Source organism: Falco peregrinus, chromosome 5 (genome assembly GCF_023634155.1).
Source record: "Falco peregrinus isolate bFalPer1 chromosome 5, bFalPer1.pri, whole genome shotgun sequence".
Classification (NCBI taxonomy): domain Eukaryota; kingdom Metazoa; phylum Chordata; class Aves; order Falconiformes; family Falconidae; genus Falco; species Falco peregrinus.
The window spans coordinates 49,930,846-49,951,741 of record NC_073725.1 but is presented as its reverse complement, the minus strand read 5'-3'; the positions used below and the strand labels follow the sequence as shown (position 1 = coordinate 49,951,741).

General features: G+C 38.1%; 1 protein-coding gene across 8 annotated transcripts in view; it reads right to left on the bottom strand.

Moving 5' to 3' along the window:
- Nucleotides 1–215: 215 nt before the first annotated feature.
- The window catches only part of CREM (cAMP responsive element modulator), a 35,928-nt gene continuing 15,247 nt past the window's right edge, over nt 216–20,896 (bottom strand). For 2 of the 8 annotated variants that reach the window (XM_055805156.1, XM_055805154.1), the window contains 5 exons: nt 17,815–17,906; nt 17,527–17,672; nt 11,683–11,871; nt 3,072–3,228; nt 216–1,338 (listed from right to left, as the gene is read on the bottom strand). In XM_055805156.1, the coding sequence (XP_055661131.1) occupies nt 1,194–1,338; nt 3,072–3,228; nt 11,683–11,871; nt 17,527–17,672; nt 17,815–17,906 (729 nt within the window). In that variant the 3' untranslated portion in view covers nt 216–1,193. The other 6 variants (XM_055805155.1, XM_055805157.1, XM_013296446.3 and 3 more) reach the window with 6 other exon arrangements.

Sequence of the window (20,896 nt, the reverse complement as noted above, 5' to 3'; positions counted from 1 at the left end):
TTGAAATACAGACTTCTAACAAATCAAATATCCTACAGAAAATTTCAGTAAATAGCAGCCATATAACAGGCAGCTTCTTTCAAGTATTTACAATATACTTAGCGTCACGTCACGAGTTTAGGTATGCCTTTTTCCTTTGTCCTCTTCCAAATACCCATGGGTTTTAAAGCATCTCAAATAACCAGGTATTTAAAGGAAATCAGACACTACACAGGTTAAACAACATAGTTCTATTAAAAACTATCTTTAACCATGGCACTCAGTGACAGCAATACAATACTCCTTTTCTGCAAAGCAACTAATATAAAAATATGCCATAAAATCATCTCTAGACTAGTATACTAGTACATACATGTAATCATAACATTCTTTTATAAACTCTTTCCTGAGATACCTTGGGTTGTTTGATTTTCTTGTATTACTGGATGCATTATCTTTTATGATTCATCTAAAACAATTGTAAAATATTTCATATGTGCAGGACGCTCAGTAACATGTAAAAAGTAGTATGTAAATATATGGCAAAGAAACAGCTCTTAGAAATTACATGCTTTTTCACTTTGTTACATTTTTTTAACATTTGGCTCCTTGGGAGATGGAAGGGAGGAGCATGAGAGACCTGAAATTAGAGCTATGAATTGACAAAAAGCAGAAATGCATTTCAGGAATGTTAGGAGTTGGAATATAATATAAATGACACAAAGAGAAAGCCATAATTCACGTTGGCTATGTATTGCCTTATAAAGCAACTGGAGATACTTTAGTCAGTTCACAGTATAATAAATATTTTCACTAATCTGTTTCGGAAGAGCCAATGTTTTTTAGGGTTTCAAGCTCCTCTGTAAGTTTCTTGTTCTGAACTTCTAGCACTGCAACACGACTCTCCAGACATTTTATGTATTCTTTCTTCCGACGACGACATTCTTTAGCAGCTTCCCTGCAAAAAGCAGAAGTAAAAAGTGCAAACAAAAAAGCCATTTGCATGCCATTAGAAAGCTCAGCAGAGTGTGGAGACTATGACAGAATTCCAAGTTTTGGAATAGCTCCCAAATGAGTCTGAAAACTCTAAGCAAAACTGGGTTCCACAAGGGCCTCAAGTGTCTCGTTCTCAAGTTCATATGGCAATCTGTAGAATTGCTTCCTCTCATGCCTTGATTAAAGTTCATAATAAACGAGGTCCAAATGAAAGACAGTTACTCTGCTTTATGACAATAAAGATCTTTGAGGGCCTTGAGTTCCTCAATGAGAGTCTTGTTTTGGTTTTCAAGCACAGCCACACGATTTTCAAGACATTTGACATATTCTTTCTTCTTTCTGCGACATTCTCTGGCAGCTTCCCTGGAACCAATACAAGGCAAATGACTACAGGAACAGCCACAATATGGCAAAGACTGGATAAATGAAATTACCTGCAATCCCCGCAGTTCCACAATAACACCACCAACAACAACCAACAACCACCATTTGATTGCACAAACAGAACAGCAAATAACAGCCATAAGCAATAACATCGTTAACATACAATTCAAAACAACTAGAACTCGAAACAAATTCAGCATCAACAAATACAAAGATGGAATTAATAACACACAGAGGAACTGAGAAAAGCAGCAAGCAAATGATAACATATTGACTTGAATTCTACTAAACATTAAGACTGAAAGCAGCATTTCTTCTTCCAGTCACATTCCGTTTTGTGCGCTTATCAGGAGTATCATCATCTGCAATCAAAATCTTAAAACCAAAGCCAAAGAATTTCCTTTCAGAAAATACAAGCATAACACTACTCTCTTCAGATAAAAAGCTAGATGCCAATCTTACAACTTGCTGTAATTTTATTACCTTAACATAACTATGTACAGTAAAGTTCAAGTCCAAAAAAATACAATTTATTAGCATTTTAGAACTCTCCACCTGGGCACATTTCGGTCACATGTGTCTGGGGTTTTTTTTTGCTGCCGGCAAATGGCAGCCTGAAGCCATTATCACAGCTCTGCTCAGATTTCTGTTATATTGAAACTAAACACTTTAGGTAGTATTTTCAGAAGCATGTCACTGAACATGCATTCGTTCCAGAAGTTGTTTTAGAAGTGGAAGTCCACTCCTTTAACATCTTGGAACGCAACAAATTGTGAGTGTGTAACTTTCCAGCAAGTTATATGAGAGATAACATAGATACTAGTTCTAAAACTGAAGAGAGGAGAAACAAAAGGGAGGCACAACAATGCAATGATCCTCATGAGTAATTTAAAATAGAGGACAGGCATGAGAGCAAAGCAATACCATTAATTCAATCATAAAGCAAATAGCTATTCAGTGAATTTAAGATCTGCACAACAGACTATTTCTTCCATTAAACTAACCGCCATTGATAGTGGTGGCTACACACTCGAAAAAGGAAAGAGTTCCCTAAGAACAACAAGAAGAATGCACAGAGAAAGACTGGCATTTACAGCATACAGTCAAGTCCATGTAAACTTATTAAAAGAAATAAATATATAGTCACCTCACACAACATGCCTCACAAAATGACAGAAGCACTGCACAATAACTTATCCCAGTAGTCAGCTATTTAGGAAAGTCTATAATTATCATTCCATCCTTGAATAAGTCCTCTTCACAGCATCATTAATGGACAGCTGCTAATGAGATTCTCAGATATTTTCCTAAGCAATTTTTTGCTGGGATGTTTTAGAATGACCAAACCCCTACCGGTCATTTTACTGTCAGTAGGAGTGGCAGGGAGAAATTTCAACAATAAGTATACCTCCATATCATCACAAAAATTATCAGAAAGGGACAACACCGATTTCTGAATTACCATAACATTTCTGAACTAATCATCCATGGTGGTACGGTCAACTCTAACTTTGCAGAGTTAACAGCCAATATTCAATGCTATAAGGATGTGGGATGACTGACAAAGAATTCCTTGCCTTCCCTTCATCAATCACAGGCAGTGCTCATGACCTTAAGAAGAAAACTTCATTAGAATGTTTTGGGCTTGTGGTTGTTTTTTTGTTGTTGTTTTTTTTTTCCAACACTGACTATTAAATGTTGCACAGTCTTACCTATTTTTCATAAGTCTCAGCTCTCTCTTGCGTGTTGCCTCTTCTGCCAGTTGCTGAGGGCTATGCAAAGTCCCTGGCGAGGCTGCCATTACCACTCCCTGAGGTAAGGTAGTAGTGGGAGTCCGAATCTGGTAAGCCGGCATGTCTCCAGTGGCAGCTGCATAAAATAACCATATTTAAAACTTGATGGTAAAAAAGAACAAAGCAAAAGTCTCTCTGGAAATAAAAGATTTCTGTTGATGAGTCATCCAGCATCCCTGCTACATAAAATATTTCACAGGCCTGTAATGTCACAACTGTATTTGTTACCTTACTAGCATTTACTTCCATGCTGCAAAATAAGTTACCTAAATTGCTCTAGTATGTGGCCCCACTAGCCAGCCAGTCTGAAGCCTATGAAAGCTTCCACATGGCTCTCGTCAGACCACGTAGGGAAGGCTGTTTGGGAAACACTGTCAGAGCATCCACGCTTATTTCCTGTTTGCACAATCCCATGAGAAGAGGTCCTGCCGTTGCAGCCACTGAGGTTTTATACGGTACTCCTGTCCTCTAACAGAGGTTTTAGGAATCAGCTTGCCTCAGAAGTCAACTTTCTCCTCCTTTGCTATGATAGCAGCAGCACCAGCCCTTGGAACCCTGTGAGAGCTGCTGTTACTAAAATGAAAAGGAACAGACAAGTGCTCATGGTGAACAGGAGTATGTTCTTTGAGCAAAAGGACCACATATAGGATGCTACAGCATTAGCAGGCAAGAGGAGGTAGTGGTGGTTGCACAGGAAGGGATGTAGCTACACAGTAAATTGCAGTGCAAAAGTGCAGATCCAGCTCCTGAGCCCACCAGTTTTGAGCTCTCCCCAAGCTACAAGCAGATCTGAAATCTGACGTTATTTGGAACCAATACCTTTCTGATAGAAATAAAAGAAATAAGGTGAGACTAAGGACCTTTATTCCTACATGATGCACCCCAACTTTAAAACACTGTGAAAGTCCTAAGTACTTGTACCTTGTCTGACATAGAAAAAAGTATCCCTCTTCAAATTATAAGCAAGTATTTTTCCTACTCCTTTCCACAAACATTTTATATTATCACAGAACAAAACTTCAAATTATCATTAAAGCAACTGAACATACTGAAACATGAACATACAAACTGAACATTCAAAGATGAAATTTCAGGGGCTGTTATAGTTGAAGTCTTTAAAGCAATATTCAAATAATGGAAAAACTTGTGTCATGGTTTAACACCAGCCAGCAGCTAAGCATCACACAGCCACTCAGTCACTCCCCACCTCACCCCAGGGGTGGGATGGAGGAGAGAATCAGAAAGGTTAGAGTAAGAAAACTCATGGATTGAGATGAGAACAGTTCAGTAATTGAAAATAAAATAAAAATAACAATCATAAACTGTAATGAAAAGGAAAATAACAACAACAAAAAAAGAGAAATAAACCCCCAGAAAAAGAAATGATGCAAATGAAAAACAATTGCTCACCACCAAATGACAGATGCCCAGCCAGTTCTGGATCAGCGCCCCCCAGCCAGCTTTCCCCCTAGTTTATGTACTGAGCACGACATCATATGGTATGGAATATCCCTTTGGTCAGTTGGGGTCAGCCTTCCAGGCTGTGTCCCCTCCCAGCTTCTTGTGCCCCCCAGCCTCCTCACTGGCCAGGCAGTATGAGGAGCTGAGAAGTCCTTGACTTGGTATAAGCACTGCTCAGCAATAACTAGAACATCAGTGTGTTATCAACATTATTTTTGTTCTAAATCCAAAAGACAGCACTATACCAGCTACTAGGAAGAAAATTAACTCTGTCCCAGCCAAAACCAGGACAACTTGGAAAAATAAGATGTAGCCAAACACATTTTGAGGGGACTGATGGGTAAAGCAGTAAAGAGACATCAGTCAACTACAGGGGGAAAATTCCCCAAATCTAAATTTGATACAAAAACTATCATTATTAAGTTAATGCAGTGCTTTATTAATTAAATAAAAAAGATCAAGCTGTGTTTAGACTACAATTCTACCGCCACGTCCTGAAATCATTATTAGCTTAAACATTTCGTACTTCCCCGCCGCCTCAGTCCTGCAGGTAGAAGTGTTTGCGATATTACAAAATGAACTGGACCAGTGAACTGACCTGGGTTACAGATAAACCCCTGGGGCTGGGGGTAGGGAGACAGAATTCAGCCCAGGACAGCCCTGTGAGCACTAACAGGCAGCCACTATGAATACAGGGCTTGGTCTTCTTGTACATCTGCAAGAGAATTACTTAACCCCTTCTTTAAGTTCTCCACATCTCTTAGCAGTCCCAGCTATGTCAATGGGACATATAGATACCTCTGCTCACTGTTTATAAAAATGGAATTTTAGAAAGACTTCAGCCTCACCTTTATGCTGGCCACATTACATACATTTTATAGATTGTATGGTAAGGACTACCTTTTTCTAATGGAAAAAATAAAAAAAGGTTAAAAAAAAAAAAAAGAGATGTTATCTCAGCATTAGCTACAATGCATTAGAAATCCAAGTGAACCATTTTGTAGATCAAGTCAGTCATGAGGAAAGACCCATAACCCAGGTCACCTCAGCCTGGCAAGACCAACTACTTTGTTGTCTTTGTTTGATTTACACTCAGATGTTAGCTAACAGGATTTACTGCTGCTGCTGCTAAGGGGACTCTGTGCGATAATGTACCTGCAACACAGCTTAACAAAAGTGAGTCCCTATCTCGGCTGGGATCAGCAAACAACAGGTAAGTAACAACATGTTACACGAATAATTTGAGCAGGTTTCAATAGTGTCTGTCCCTGCCTAACAGTTGGCTCACTTCTAAACCTACCAGCGTGGTAGGTTTTAGAGATAAGTAACCATTTTGGCAGTACAGAGCTTGTAAATTCAGACACCACGGTTTAAAAAAGAAAAAAAGGATAGCATTGACAAAGTATCTTTTAGCTGCGCAGTAGTATGTGCTGTACGATACGGTATGGCAAATAGATTATTTCAAAGTCTGCAAATTTTTGTATAGTATCTCAAAAAGTAAAGAAAACACTGTTTCCCCCAGAAAAGATGAAACAAATACCCCTGGAAAAAAAAAATCAGTTTAAACCTAGTAATGTTACATGTCTAGCACATGTTGCACAGAAGGGTACCTTCCATTTCAGCATCTGAGTCAGAAATCCCACACGTTGATCCAGACTGTCAAACCACTGTGGTTGTTTCTAATGAAACCCCATGGCCGTTTAAAGTAATTTCTAACCTACCAGACGCAGGACTGAGACACTAACAAAGCAACAAACCTGAAGATGGTGTATTTCCCTAACACACTGCCCCAGGCCATTCCCTCCCCCCACCTCAAAATTACAAGGGAGTAAAAAGTCACTGAAAACCTGTAAATTGAGACTTATAAAAAGACAATTATTAACAGGAAGATAAACAAAAAAAACCCAAACCACATCTGGAAGACTACAACTAACCTTGTAAATGAAGCTCTGTGAGAAATTAAATAAAAATAAGTTCCAAAAAATCAACCACCTTGTATCAGCAGGGTCTTGGAAAAAGTAACTTGCTGAACACTAGAGAGCATCCCTGCACTTGAGCTCTTTCAGTGACTACCCAGGAGAAAAAAAGCCTGATGCATGCTATGAATTAGTCCATCTATTCTTCCCTTCTGTGAGTCATAACGATGGGACTAGATTATCAAAGGGTTTGTAACTTCACCACTAAACTGGCTAAACAAGGCATGAATCATTATCCCTGTGAGCTTAAAAAAACCAAAACGTCGACTTGGAGAAGATACTTATCTTCGGATTAATGAAACAATATATACCAGCAACGACACAGCACGTAGGTACCGGCTGTGAACTGGTTAACATTACAGATCTGCCGGAGGCAATTGACGAAGCAGAAAGGAACTGACTAAATCGCAGCATGACTTGGAGCTGACGTCAATGTGTATCTTGTTTGGAGTTTAACTTTTCCAGTTCCCTACTGCAACACGATTCCAGGAAACCTAATGACGTCAGCTTTTTGAACTCAATTAGCTGAGGAACAGACCATTTTAACAGCGAAGGAGAAAACAAGCAGGCATTACAATACTTAAAATTATTGCCCTCTCAAATTTGCTTGCGTTCAGTATTTTCTTTAACAATGAAAGCACAGGGTTTATTTACACTACTGAAACAATGCACACCTTTTCTCTTACACCTATGTTTAAGCCTATTTTAGCTATCAAATCTGAAGTGTTTATTGCTGAACTAAAACCCTGTCATTTTTACAAAATAAAAAAACCAATTATAGTAACATCTGACTACCTCCACAATAAAGAAGAATTTAAAGGAAGAGTGGTGGATCTTCAGCAAAATCCAAAAAAAGATTAGTTATCTGAATCATTCTGTGCAAGAACTCATGCACTAACAGTGATCTTTTTCCCCCCAAATGAAACTGTTAAAATTGCCCTGAAACCCTACACTGATTAGATATAGCCAGAAGCTATTTGCACCAGTTTTGAAAGATGAGAGTTACAGCAACAGGTTCAAAAGAAAACGTAACAAATACCAACCAAGCACTGCTTAGACATCAAAAAATATCATGTAAGACACCAACAAAATTCTTACCTGTTTCATCTCCTGTTACAGCCATGATCAGCTTGTGCATACACGATTCTCCTGTTCCTCTAGAGAGCTCAGCATGAACTGTTCCAAACTAGCAAGCATGTGCAGGATTACAAGCAGGAGCACTGACATCACAGTGACCTCACTTGCTTACCACTGTCATTAATATGCTCTGTCACTGGAACAGCTCACTGAAACTGCAGCCCAAAGAACTCCTTTTCCAGTAAACCTTTTCTTTTCCCTCCCTCTGCCACATTTCTATAAGCCTAGCTTTGTTCTTTTGCCCTGAATTATTCATACAGCTGCAGAAAGCACTCACCACAAAGCTGGCTGTAAAGCAAGCCCTGAAAATTCACAGCACTGACAGACAGAAATTAAAACGTGGCTCTAGAATCCATGAATGAATCCAAATGATAAGGTCATGATCGGATAGAAAATAGGAAAATTTTGGAAAGACATGCAAAGTTTTGATTGGAGCAGTTCCACTAAAGGGCAGAGAACTCTGTCAGACAGACATGCAAGACAGGAAAGTTTATTAAGCTATATAACAAACAGCTAAATGAAAGGCTAAAGTGCTTTCCTTTGCAGGGGGGAACCCACAACCCACTCATTTAATTTCAGTTAAAAGCTGCAGAAACGATCAAAGAAAGCTGCAACAGAGCAAGTCAACCCAAAGCTAGTGATTTCAGATGCTGTAACAGGCAGAACAGTAACTCGGGGTAAGGGCTACCTCTCCCCCGTTCCCCCCTTTTTCAAAATAAGTCCAAGAGACCTGGTTGTGGTTGACTTAATTTTAAAAAGTAACAAACCAACCAACCAACCCCAAACACCTCAGTTCTAACACATTTACTCCTTATTTACATCAATTTACATGAAATTCAGACCAACAGTCCAAGTACGGGTCTGTATGTAGGTCATCGCAAACTTCTAAGGCTCTTGTCTGTAATAAACAAATTCAGACTGGTGATTTGTCAGCTGTGAAACTATGCCAAGGACAACAATAATGGAAGCATCGGTGCAAAAAAGGAGTGCCCTGTGATTACAGGACCACTTCAGGATCATATGAACAGAGGATCAGAACTGAAACACACAAGAAATTCAAGCCACCTATCTCAAATATCACTCTTTATATTACTGACATACTATGAAAACACACATAGATCCCAACAGAATGACTTTTGACACAACATTTCTACGCTCATTACCATTAATAATTGAACGTTTTCTTTTGCTTCAGCTAACAAAAAAAACCCCTTATCTCTTATTAGGAAACTGTCAGGGCATCAGAACTGCCTCTTATTTTGCCTATGAATGTAAACTTGTAGCAAATGAAATACCACTCAGTAGGATCAACACCTTTGGCACTTTTATATTAATGCTTTTTCCCTATCACAGGTTATCAGAAAATATCAAGCACAGGGTTCATGTGATGCCATCCATTATTACATGAAATTCATCAACAAATACTTCAGAAAAAAATATAAATACATACGGTATCTGAAAGACTCTGAAACATCTTTTCTACCCTAGGACTGACATTTTTTATATTTTCTTTCTTTCTTGTACTTCTACAATTATTACAAATGAAATTTACATGCTGTCTACCCAAAATAGTTATAAAAATATACATAAGTGGAAAGGTTACTAATTGGAATGTTGCTTTCCTATTATAATCTATGCTACCACAATATTAGGTAAACAATCAACTACAAAGCGTATGTAAATAACAGATGTTCATAAACTACATTCCCACAGACTTCCTAGCATAGGCAAGATTACCTGTAGTAAAAATCTGTATATCCAACTAATTCAATTGTCTTACTCCATCTTAAACAAGTCAGGTTTGTTGACAATATGCAATTATTACCTTAAAGAGATTCATATTCCCATAATCATTGTCAGATGCTTTCATGCTCTTTTTATAAAATATTTTGTTTAAGATTTTCCCATATTGATAGCATGTACAATAAATTGAAACCTTTTATCTTCTCATAATCTCCGAGTTTATGCACACTTAGTATTCCCTTTCTATTTTTCCCTGTACATATTATGTAGCGTTTTTCTTCTGTGTCAACAACTATGAGCATCGCTAAAGCACTGGGCTTTGTTTGGGCCAAAGGAATAGAGAATTCCAGGAAGTCAGCTTCTCTAAGCATGGACAGAGAACAAACCAATTTAGTTAAAAGTATCTAGAAGCTTCCAGAAGCAGGTATAGCAGATATTCAGTAACTGTCTCTGAATCAGTTTTGAAAGTTTTCATCACAGGCAAGACACTTAATGGACTATGCAAGCCCATCACTGAGACTATTAAATAGAGATTAGAGGACAGCCCTATCAGAGAATAATGCTGTGACACCGAGTCTGTAAAGGAAGGCCATTCAAATGGAATTCCCGAGGACTGAAATTCTGCCAACTACAATCCTAAATCCTGTGCTTCTTCACAGACTGGGGAGGTTTTACAAAACAACTGAGGAGCTACTCACTCTGCCCCTGAAGCTCTGAAGAATCAAAGCAATACATAGAAAATACTACAGTCAACCTGGAGAGACAGAAAAGTCCTCTAATTTAAGAGATGTGTGCACGCACATGTATAGAAAACATATTAGACATACTCAGAAAACATGCACTACCAGAGTGGGAAATTTGCTTGGGGGACAGCCAAATTTGAGTCTTAAGGCTTTGTGCTAAGAATGTATTCATAATAATATTCAGGGAAGTTATAACAGTACTTTCTGTGTGATGAAAACTAACATTTTAGCTACGGGTTTTTCACATGATAACTTTAGTGCTTCCTTGAAATGCTTCTGAAAAGTCTTGGGAATACAATGTATTTCAGCAAAGAATTAACCAGAGGCAATGGGAGAATTCAAATTTGGTATCATTATTTAGCATTGTCTCAACAAGTTCAGGTATCTACAAGCTATTAGCTTTACTTACATCCCGGGCTTTCTTTATAGCAAAGGGAGAGAAACTGCCATTTAAAGACAGAACTTACTTCAAACATCCATATTAGGGCAAAAAAGCACCTCAGCTTGGACTTCACAAACTAACTCAGATATCTGTGTCTACATTTAGTCAATGGCTTTCATCCACTCCATGAATACACATTTAAAGTCCTCCTAGCTCTAGTCATGGTTTATTTCAGATAGCTGTTTTGGTTTAAAGCATTCACACAGCCTTCCCCTCCCTACTTCTGTGTACTAATTCACAAAAAGTAGGGAAAATAAACTCCCTCTGTCCTCCTGGTAGCCATTGATTTAGTGTCTCCATAAAGAAATCTCTTCCCCATTTTCAAATGTTTTCCTCAGTGTAACCCAAATCCCAGCCCTACTTCCCTTGGTATCAAGAAGAATCCAAGATACCTTTGGCATTTCCCAAAAGCTGGGAACAGGGCAGGGGGTGGGTGGGGGGGAGGAGGGAAAAAAAAAAAAAAAAAAAAAAAAAAAAAAGTAGTTCTGCATACACTACAGTCAGATGAAAGAATTCACTATTCACAGTTCAATTCACATGTGTACATACATTTTATAGGATCTACAAAGTGTTCTGTGACAAAACTAGTTTCAGTAAGGGATCTCCTTTCTAATAACTACGAGTCATAAGTTGCAAGAAAATTCTGCCCTCAAGATATCCAAAGAACTTTAGAACTTCTGTTTTATTACAATTGATTAACTGCTGAAAAAAAAATCAGTTTCATATGCATCCTCAGCATCTCATTTCAAACTGTAACAGCACCTTTACTGCAATTAAACATCTCTCTCAAAGTCTGGACAACAGAATTCAAAACAGAAAGTGATTTTATACTGTTATTTCCTTCTCATAACTTTTTAAGCTTTAGTAGCAGCTGCTTTACTGAGCAGAGAAACAGTCTCCAAGACTGTCTTTCATCTTGTTATGCATAAATATTTTAATAGTGCAATAATGTCAACACAAAATAAAAAGCCTTTTAAGAAAAATTCTTTATGTGAAAACCCAAAATGCAGTAGACTAATAAAACATACCTTGAACAACAACTTGGCTTCCAGGAACAAAAAACTGTTGTGCGCCATCAGGTGATTGTCCTGCATATTGCACAATGGTAGCACCTGGTTGAGGAGCTCCTGAATTTGTCATTGTTAAAGTCTGTAGTCCATGGGCACCATCAGAAATTGGATTAGAAATCTGGACTGTACCACGTTGAGTTATAGTAACTAAACATAAAAAGGAAAAGTAAAGTTAAGCAATAGAAAGAAACAGAACACACGTTAAAATGCCCATCTGCCTTCTTAAAATAAAGTCTGATAGGACCCCTGGTCCTCTCCTTGCTTAAAGGTCAATCGTACAATAAAACTTTCATAATGTTAATACTGATTTCCACAAGTATAAAGCCTATTGTGTAGTATATGGCACGCATGTAACAGATATAAAGCAGTATTCCACGTTTTCTCCCTGTGCTTCCAGAAACGTTAACTCTCCTAAAATAATTTTAATACCAGAGCAAAATAATTTTAATACCAGAGCTCCTAGCTACACAGAGTCATTGTTGTTTTTAAACACTAATGTAAAAATGTTATTAAAAACAAAAAAAAAGAAAGAAGACAAAGGAAGAGCAAGTCCTCTGAAACTCACAGTTCTTTCCTTAGTGTAAGAAAAAGTCTAGCCCAAGTTGCACAGAGAAGTACCCGCTCAAGCAGGTCCGTGTCTGCCTTACCCTGGGGGCCACAGAGCTGCACACAGTACTCCCTGGGAGGTCTCACAGGAGCCAAATAGAAGGGCAGAATCATCTCCCTCGACCTGCTGACACTTCTTTTGATACAGCCCAGGATGCAACTGGCATTCTGGGCTGTGCACACACATTGTCAGCTCACATTCAGTTTTTCATCCACTGGTACCCCAAGTTCTTCTCCACTCTCAATCCAATCATTGCCCAGCCTGTTTGGGATTGCCCTGACTCATGTGCAGGCCCTTGCACTTGGCCTTGTTGAATTTCACAACGTTTGCAGGGGCCCATCACTCTAGCCTCTCAAGGTCCCTCTGGATAGCATCCCTTCTCTCTAGAATATCAGTGACAACACTCATCTTGGTGTCATGATGTTAAATAATACTGGTCTGAATACAGCCCCCTGAGGGCCATCATTTGTGATTTAGTCTTTTGAGCGTGACCATTCAGCGAATTCCTTATCCACCAAGTTTTCCACCCGCCAAATCCATGTCTCTTATGTTAATTAAAATACTCCTGGAACTTTTAGATGAGAACCTAATTCCCAAGAAGTAACAAATTTCTTTCTCCCCCAAACGAAATTTAAATTACAAACACTGTATTTAAAGTGGTCTGAGATGGAACAAGTCATATATAAGTATGGATTCAGGACTGCAAACTCCTCTGATTTCACTGTCAGATTCACAGTATTTGATGACATTCTTGAAGGTTCAGCTCTGGTTATCTGCATACATGATTTGTTAGACACCCATGTGAGTTTTGGAGACAGCTGATTTCAAATGTTCTGTCTTGACAACAGTAAGTTACCTTCAAAGTACATCATCAGATAATAAAACTTCCAAGAGCACTGAGATACTAACAGTTTATTAGTAAATTAGACAACAGTAACTGATTTTTTCAGAGTGTAGTAGTTATCTACCAAAATTGCCAAATCAGCTTATTTTTGGGGAAAATGGGGAATTCCTCTCATGCTGAAGGAAGCAGAGCCCTACCTGAAATACCGGAACAGGGTTCAGCATGGATCTTCAGTCCTATCCTTGGAATGGGGAACATGTCACGTAGGAACCAGCTGAGCACAAAGGCTCCATAAGGCATTAAGGAAGGCCAGGCTGGGGTAGGGTGTGGGGGTGTGTGGAAGAAAGAACAAAAGAGCAACATGATGCTTCAGTTGGCCTCCAAAGCAGAAAATGCCCTATTTTGGGGCAGGGTGGAAGAGGGAGAAGCAAGAAAAATAAACAGTCTCCTCTATTCTTCATGAGATCCAGAACAAAAGCAGGTTCCCAGCAGCATGCGAGCTTCCCACCAGGGTTTGCACCTTTGCCTCCCAGAGGAGCTATACACAGCTGAACTCTGCCTCTCACAGAGTTAGCATCAAAAACTGTACGTCTACACCATCATAGTACCAAACCACATAAAAAAAGTCCATTTGGGTTCCTCAGCAGTAAAATATCAGCACAGAATCATACAAGGTTCTTGGCTCCACAGTAAGCCTGGGTAAACAATTATGTCACAACTGCCCTGCAATTATTCATTCAGATCTCAATCCAGTACTTGACAAACAAAAGTGAATTAACTCCTGCAGCTGCCTCCCTTACAGGACTGGGTCTTGCCGTATTAACAGAAGACGACACTGCTCCCACTCCATTCACTGTCCTGATCCCAACCACGGCACAGACTTCTGTTGTGCTGGAGCTCTACTGGAAACTGGACTTTCTACAAAGAGTGTAGGACTTTCCTGGAGAGTTCCTGGAGTTGTACATCATGCAGGTGGATGTACCTAAGTGGCATCTTCTTTTCCAGCTAGGACTGAAAACAATACTAATACCATTCTCTGAGTATGATTAACAGCTCTAATGAGAAAAATCTGTTCTTTCTTTCCTCTCCAAAACTGGGAAAAGCAACTGAAGGTTTTACCCCAAAAGATTTCCTAATTCTCCCATTGTTAAAAACCTGTCCTAAGACAGCAAGCAACCCAAACAGATGGCAGAAGAACTAGTAATTTTAATTTCCTCTGCATTGTTTCAGACAGAACATCACGACATGCACAAGTAGGCAAAGGGCTTGGAGGGAGTGGCTGATTCACACACTCCAACTGAACAAACAACTCTTGCATGGTTAGACCACCACCACAGGTGAGGCAAACCAGTTGGTTTGGGTTTTTTTCCCAGTATTCAATAACCAACATGACAGAACTACAGCCAACAGAATAGGTTTGTAGTCAGATCACCCTAAAAGGCTCCTATACAAGACACCACCTTATGCAAAACTATGCATTGCCCTTACAGAAAGATAACACATATGTTGACGGAGGTAACTGGGAAAGACATTAAATCTGTCTGGTCCTGCCTGTCAGTCTATCTGCTTCCTTAAGCGAAAGCCAAGAAGCTCAGAGGAAAAAGGTATTTGGAAACCATAGCAACATACCATTTTGGCTGGTAAAAAGTAAGTACAGAACAGCCATTGATGTTGCTAATAGAAAAAAATATATTTGTTTTTCAGAAAAAAATACTCATTAAGTTCTTCCAAAAGTCAGTCATCCCAGACATCCAGACACCAACATACAGTCAGAATTATCTTTTCAACTAAACTGCCTTTGCTATGCAGGAATAGAGAGAACAGTAGAGAAAACAAGGAAACAGCAAACATACTAACATATGGTATCTGTTTTAAACTAGGGCACAGTATATATGGCTGTAGTGACACTGCAAGACCAGTTCTTCATTGCCATGGACACTGTACAAGCTTAATGCATAAGCTGCTGGATGCCTGCACCAGTAAACCCGTACAATCAGTGCTGGCCAAGAAGAGAGCAGAACTTGGATATACTAGTGATAAGTAGAAATAAAGAACTATTGACAGAAGACATAAAGATAACAGATACATGTAGTGACCTGCATCATATCCAGACTGGAATCAACACAGGAGATGGAGCATCCCATGCTGTGTTCCTGGTTTTAGCTAACAGTAGTTCCTGAGGACCACACTCAGCCAACGGGCTGGCTGCTCAGAAATGGTGCAGATCTGTGCCTTATACACCTAGAGGACTAGAAGTCAACAGTCAAGCTCTCTTTGGTAAATTTCAAATTAAGACCCCCTCTACTACAAGGAGATGACCATCCTTGCTACCTCTTGGTACCAATTTTTCCTAACCAGAACTAGGGGAGAACACAGAGACTGCACTGAAGCAAAAGATGTGTGATATTTTAACTTGTAGAGTTGAAGTTAAGAAAAAATAAAATCAAATTAATGAACTAATAAATTGGGTAAGAAAGAACATTTCCAGGAAGACAAAGTGCTCAAAACAAATTTTTTGAGCCACAATCAGGAGAGTCCATGAAGGCTGACATTACATGCTGAAGTATGCCTCATTAGGGCTGAGAACCTATTTAACAAGTTAAATTACCTTAAATATACAGCACGTTTTAGGTACGAGTACAACTTAAAAGAAAAAGCAGCATAAACCAGAAATCTATGCTTGGCTCATGTGAAAGCCAAGTTTAAATTAAGGTAAATAAGATTTTATTAAATTTTTGTGGACTCTTAATTCTAGCACATTGTTGGTGATGCTCTCTTTTTCTTGATTTTTCAGAAGTATCTAATTGAACAAGAAAGCAAAAATGGTGAATTTCATTATTCTTTTATACGAACTCTGTCACTATGACTTATAGCTATGTTCCAATTAAAACATCCTCAGTTAATAATCACCACCTGCAAGACATTGCTAGTAAAAGTACAACTCTGGTGTTCTAGAGCAACCTATGATGAAGAAGCCTGAACTCTTAATTGTTTAGAAATCCTAAAGGTTTGAAGGCTCACTAGAACATAGTACAGACACCACAGCACTTCTTTTTATGCCTTGAAATTGCCAAATTTTTTAATTTTTAATTTTAACTAAACCTCAGCCAAACCAATTAAAAAATAGAAGTAAACAATTTAATTTGGTCAAGAATACCTGCCAGATTCTGTACTGGATCACTTTAATTTAGTATGACCACAAGTTCACAGAAGAGAGCACTTCAGATGCTGGACATCATGAAGCAGACATTATGTCTATAACTTACAGAAAGGGTAAGAAAAGCAGTTCAGAGGCCCAAGTAAAATTACTGTCTATAGTGAAGGGGTAGATAATATTATAGACAAATTCTGCTTTCTCAGGGTTGACGATTACTTTAGTTGCATACATTAAAAATAACTGAAGAATTCTAGAGGGTGACCAGAACACATATAAAAGAGGATAGAATGGCCCTCTAGTTGTCACTGCACTGTTTTAACAGACTTCCTCTATTCTTTCATTTCAGGAAGAAAACTCACAACATTTCTTTTGCAATTTTCCTGTCATCATTATCAAAGGGAAGATACCTGCATTTCAGTCTGTTGACACATGAAAAGGCATGAAAAAAACCCACAACCCAAACAAATGTAGGAGTGAAGCTTTATCCAATATATAACAGAAAAAAAAGAGTTTTTAGAAAGTTATCCCTTAGATGACATACGATTGTGCCCAAAGCAGCTACGGGGAGCGAGTTACGTGATATTTTTAACATAAACGAAGGTATTAAACCCACAGGTCTACAGAACAGAAGCATGAATCTTAACTTTTAACTTGCATTTGGATCTATCAGATGTTGGATGACCTGAATTCAGGTTAATACTTCGAGTGCTCATACTTGATAACTAGGAGAGGAAAAGACATAGTTCTTTTAAGAAAGAAAATTCAAAGTTAAGAAATAATTTCATGCTCCACCCTTACAGTTAAAAAAAAGCCTGTCGCTAATTGTCATTCCATATAACAGACAGCACTAATACATACCAAATCACAGTAACTGGAAACTGCAGTGATTTATAACACTAAACATTCACATAAAACTGCCAACATTTTTCATTTCACTTGAGCCTCACCTTCACATTTTTCATGTATACAAGTTCTAGGACAAAATCTAGCAACCAATCATTACAAGAAACAGACTGAAAGTCTAACACACCCATGTTAGAAGAAATCAAATATAAAAATTGAAACTGTTTGGAAATACAGAAGTTTTCATTCTTCTTCACCAAAATCAAACATGTCTACTTAAATATGGAACTCAGAAACAAAGGTGTTCCTATATGTGTTCTACAACATCACATAGTATCTTTGCAAACATACTGTATTGCCTTGTGTTAGTATGGTACAGGCTGGTTGGCATGTCCATTGGAGAAATTCCAGAAGGTGCTCCTTCATCTTCTGACTTTTCTTCTTCTTCAATCTTTGGTATTGCAGGAACATCTGATGAAAGTTCGTTCAAAATTTTTCTAAAAAAAAAAGTAAATTATTTTATATATTTGAAATTCCATATCCATGAGAAAATTAAGTCACTGGCTTTTCTCAGACAGATTTGCTAAAATATATAAGCTGCCTTCAAAAAGGAGTAAAACCAAAATTAAAAGCCCTTACCGGTATGAAGGCCTTCTTGAAAGTATTTCCCTACGTTTTTGAGAATCAGTTATCCCTTCTGATTCTGCAGATTCATCTGCAATCGATGCTACCTGTAATAGCAAAGTTTCTGAAATTCGTAACTTCGTTAAAAAAAAAAAAAAAAAAGAAAGAAAAGATTGCAACAGAGTAAAAGATTATATCTAAAAACTCCTTCCATGTTTGCACACAGGAAGTTTGTGCACTTTTTTATCACTAATTGTGATCTTGGACTTCCTTTTTCCAAAGCAAATCACAAATTATGAGGTTAGCAACACATAGCCACTTAGATGACATCTTCCATTTGAAAAAGAAAAAAAATCAAAGTGATCCAGGTTACTTTTTTGTGAATGACACCTACAAAAACTACTGAAAACAGATGATTTAAGTATAATATAATATACAATTTAATTAGCTTTTAAACTGAAATTAAACATTTGAAGTATGGAATATTGCACTAATGCAATAGTCCATCACCTTAAATAATAGTATACAATACAAAAGCCTCTTCACAACCACACAAAAGCTATTTTGAAAATAAGTTTATTTAAATATATACATTTATTACACTACCAACACATATTCATAAATACATATACATCACTTAGCAACACTCTGCAAGTTTTAGGAACCCCTGACAAGTCCACAATGTCTCATTTTCTCAGACCTTTATTAGCAGTGTTTTCACAGGTTCTTTTTCTCTTAAAATTACCCAAGATGACATTAAGGCCCAGAACTGAATCACACTTTACCAGCAACTATCTTATTACACATGACTGAAAGCAATTATTGAACAAGAAAAACATACTATTTTCTTGATTCATTCAATTTCTCCGAACTACTGGTGTCTAAGATTTCCGAACTGAAACACTGCTGTAAAGTTAGTGTGGAAAATGACCTTTTCACATAAAGACAGACCAGACTGCAGTTTCAGACTCAGCACCGTGTTAAGCTAACACTGAACCAACTTGAGTTATGTGACTAGAAGACTCAAGTGTTTGACCTGGGTGCAGCAAAGCCTTCCCTGCAGCTCAGGGAAGACAAGAAAGACCTCTAGAACTAATGCAGCTGCCAGGCCTGAGTGCTTGGTGCTAGAAACAAAACCTGCTTGACCTCATCAGAAAATGGCTGGAAGGTTCTGGAAATTTAAAGGCCTGGGTCACCCCAACTCAAAGAACCCTTGAAAGAACTACAGGTTATTGCAGAATGACATTGTCTCTTCACTTGTTAGTTTTATTACATTCCAGTTCTGTGTAAAAAATACTTAATGTAGCCTCATTTATTTATTATATATATATATTATTATTTAATGTAGCTGGGTAATACATAGGAAATAACATTAAAACTCTACACCAGCTTAACAACAACAACAAAGACCACCTAGAAATCATGAGAGGTACTTCTGCATGTCTATAGATGTATAGCCCCAAACCAAACCAGAGCTGACTGGCAGAAATACAAAAGCTTCAAGAAGTCCGTAAGCATCCTTTCGCGGGACGGACCAATGCTGAACAGCACAGTGATGTTCTGAAAGGCATTTCTCTCCAGTGCCCTATGGCAATGTGCTTGTCGATCAACCTTCAAGCCTCTGGCATACATAAACCTTCCAAACTAAGACAGTACTACACAGGCAAAAGCCTGGGCATCCTATCTCAAAACAGAACTCTCATTCTACAGGGGGGGAAAAAATAAAATAAAAATCTATTTGTCTCAAGACAAATAGCAGGAAAGCAAGACCTTAGTGCCTTGAAATGTTCCCATTCCACTAAGGGTTATACCAATAGCCACAACTAGTTTGTGAAGATGGCCAAAGCCAGGAACAGTCATACTTTGGGAAGAAAGTAAGGAAATCACAAGATGATTTAAGCATTTTAATGTGGAAGAAGACATTTTCTGCACGAAACTCCGAAAGTTGTAATTTCCATCAAGACAAAGATAAATTTAGCATTTCAGTTTGTTCCGATAGCAAGCAACCACATTCACAATGCTAATCAATGGAAACCATTGTCATTTTCTCCTGGACATCATTCAGACTTCAACTTTAACATATTGCTCTGCATTTGAACAAATATAACTTTGAGCTCATGTTAGTCTGCCAATACATTATACATTACAGGGTGGTGAGCAAGTAGAAAAGTCAAATAACAACATGAACAACCTGCCTACAAGTAAAATGACAGTAACAGAACAGTAAGGAACATTACATAGGTAAGCATTTTTTTCATCCAAAAAGCAACAGCATTACAAGAAAAAATTTTGAGCACCTTCTGGTTTAAAGCTACAACTGTTTGAGGGAGAGGTCATGCAAGTTTTAATGTCAACCTTCAGCATACTTTTTTTTTTTTTTTTAAACTGATATAACTTCCCAAGTTCCCCACTGTCTGGCAGAGACAGGATATCAAGTTAAAGCCAAATTATCTGGAGGAGATGCCAGTTGGCAGGATAGTACCTAAGAGGATCACAGAAGGCTGAACAACCTCTGTAATGGAGTCTTTTACAGCATCTTCAAGTCCTTCTTATAGAATCACCTTATTTGCCATTAGCATGCTCAAACATAACAAAAGCGAAACCCTGGAACCAACTAGTCAGTATTAATCGGACACAGCTTCCCTGTCTCTATTCCTCTGGCAAAAGGAAGACAGCCAGAGTTCACTCAGTACAACAAATAGTTGACTTCCACTCCCCTAAGATGACACACCAGCAGCTGGCAAGAAAATCCTGCGAAACTCCTCCTTCTGAGATTTGGAGTGAGACCTCTGTTTTTGCCTCTAAGTTCTGACTATACTGACTTGAAGAAAAGCATTGATGGAAACTGGGAACGACTATAATATGTTTACCTGATAAAGTTCACTCTGGTAAATTACAGTTAGAATTCTATTTAAAAAAATATTTATTTTGAATACTCTGATTTTACTTCAAATTTGACCAAACCCAACTCTCTTAACATCTACTGCACCTGTTTCAATAGTGATCTAGTTTCAATACCTCACCAGGTCCCATCATCAATACCTACAACTTACAAATAAAATATTCAGTATCTGGCCAAGGTTTTATTCTTTTTCTC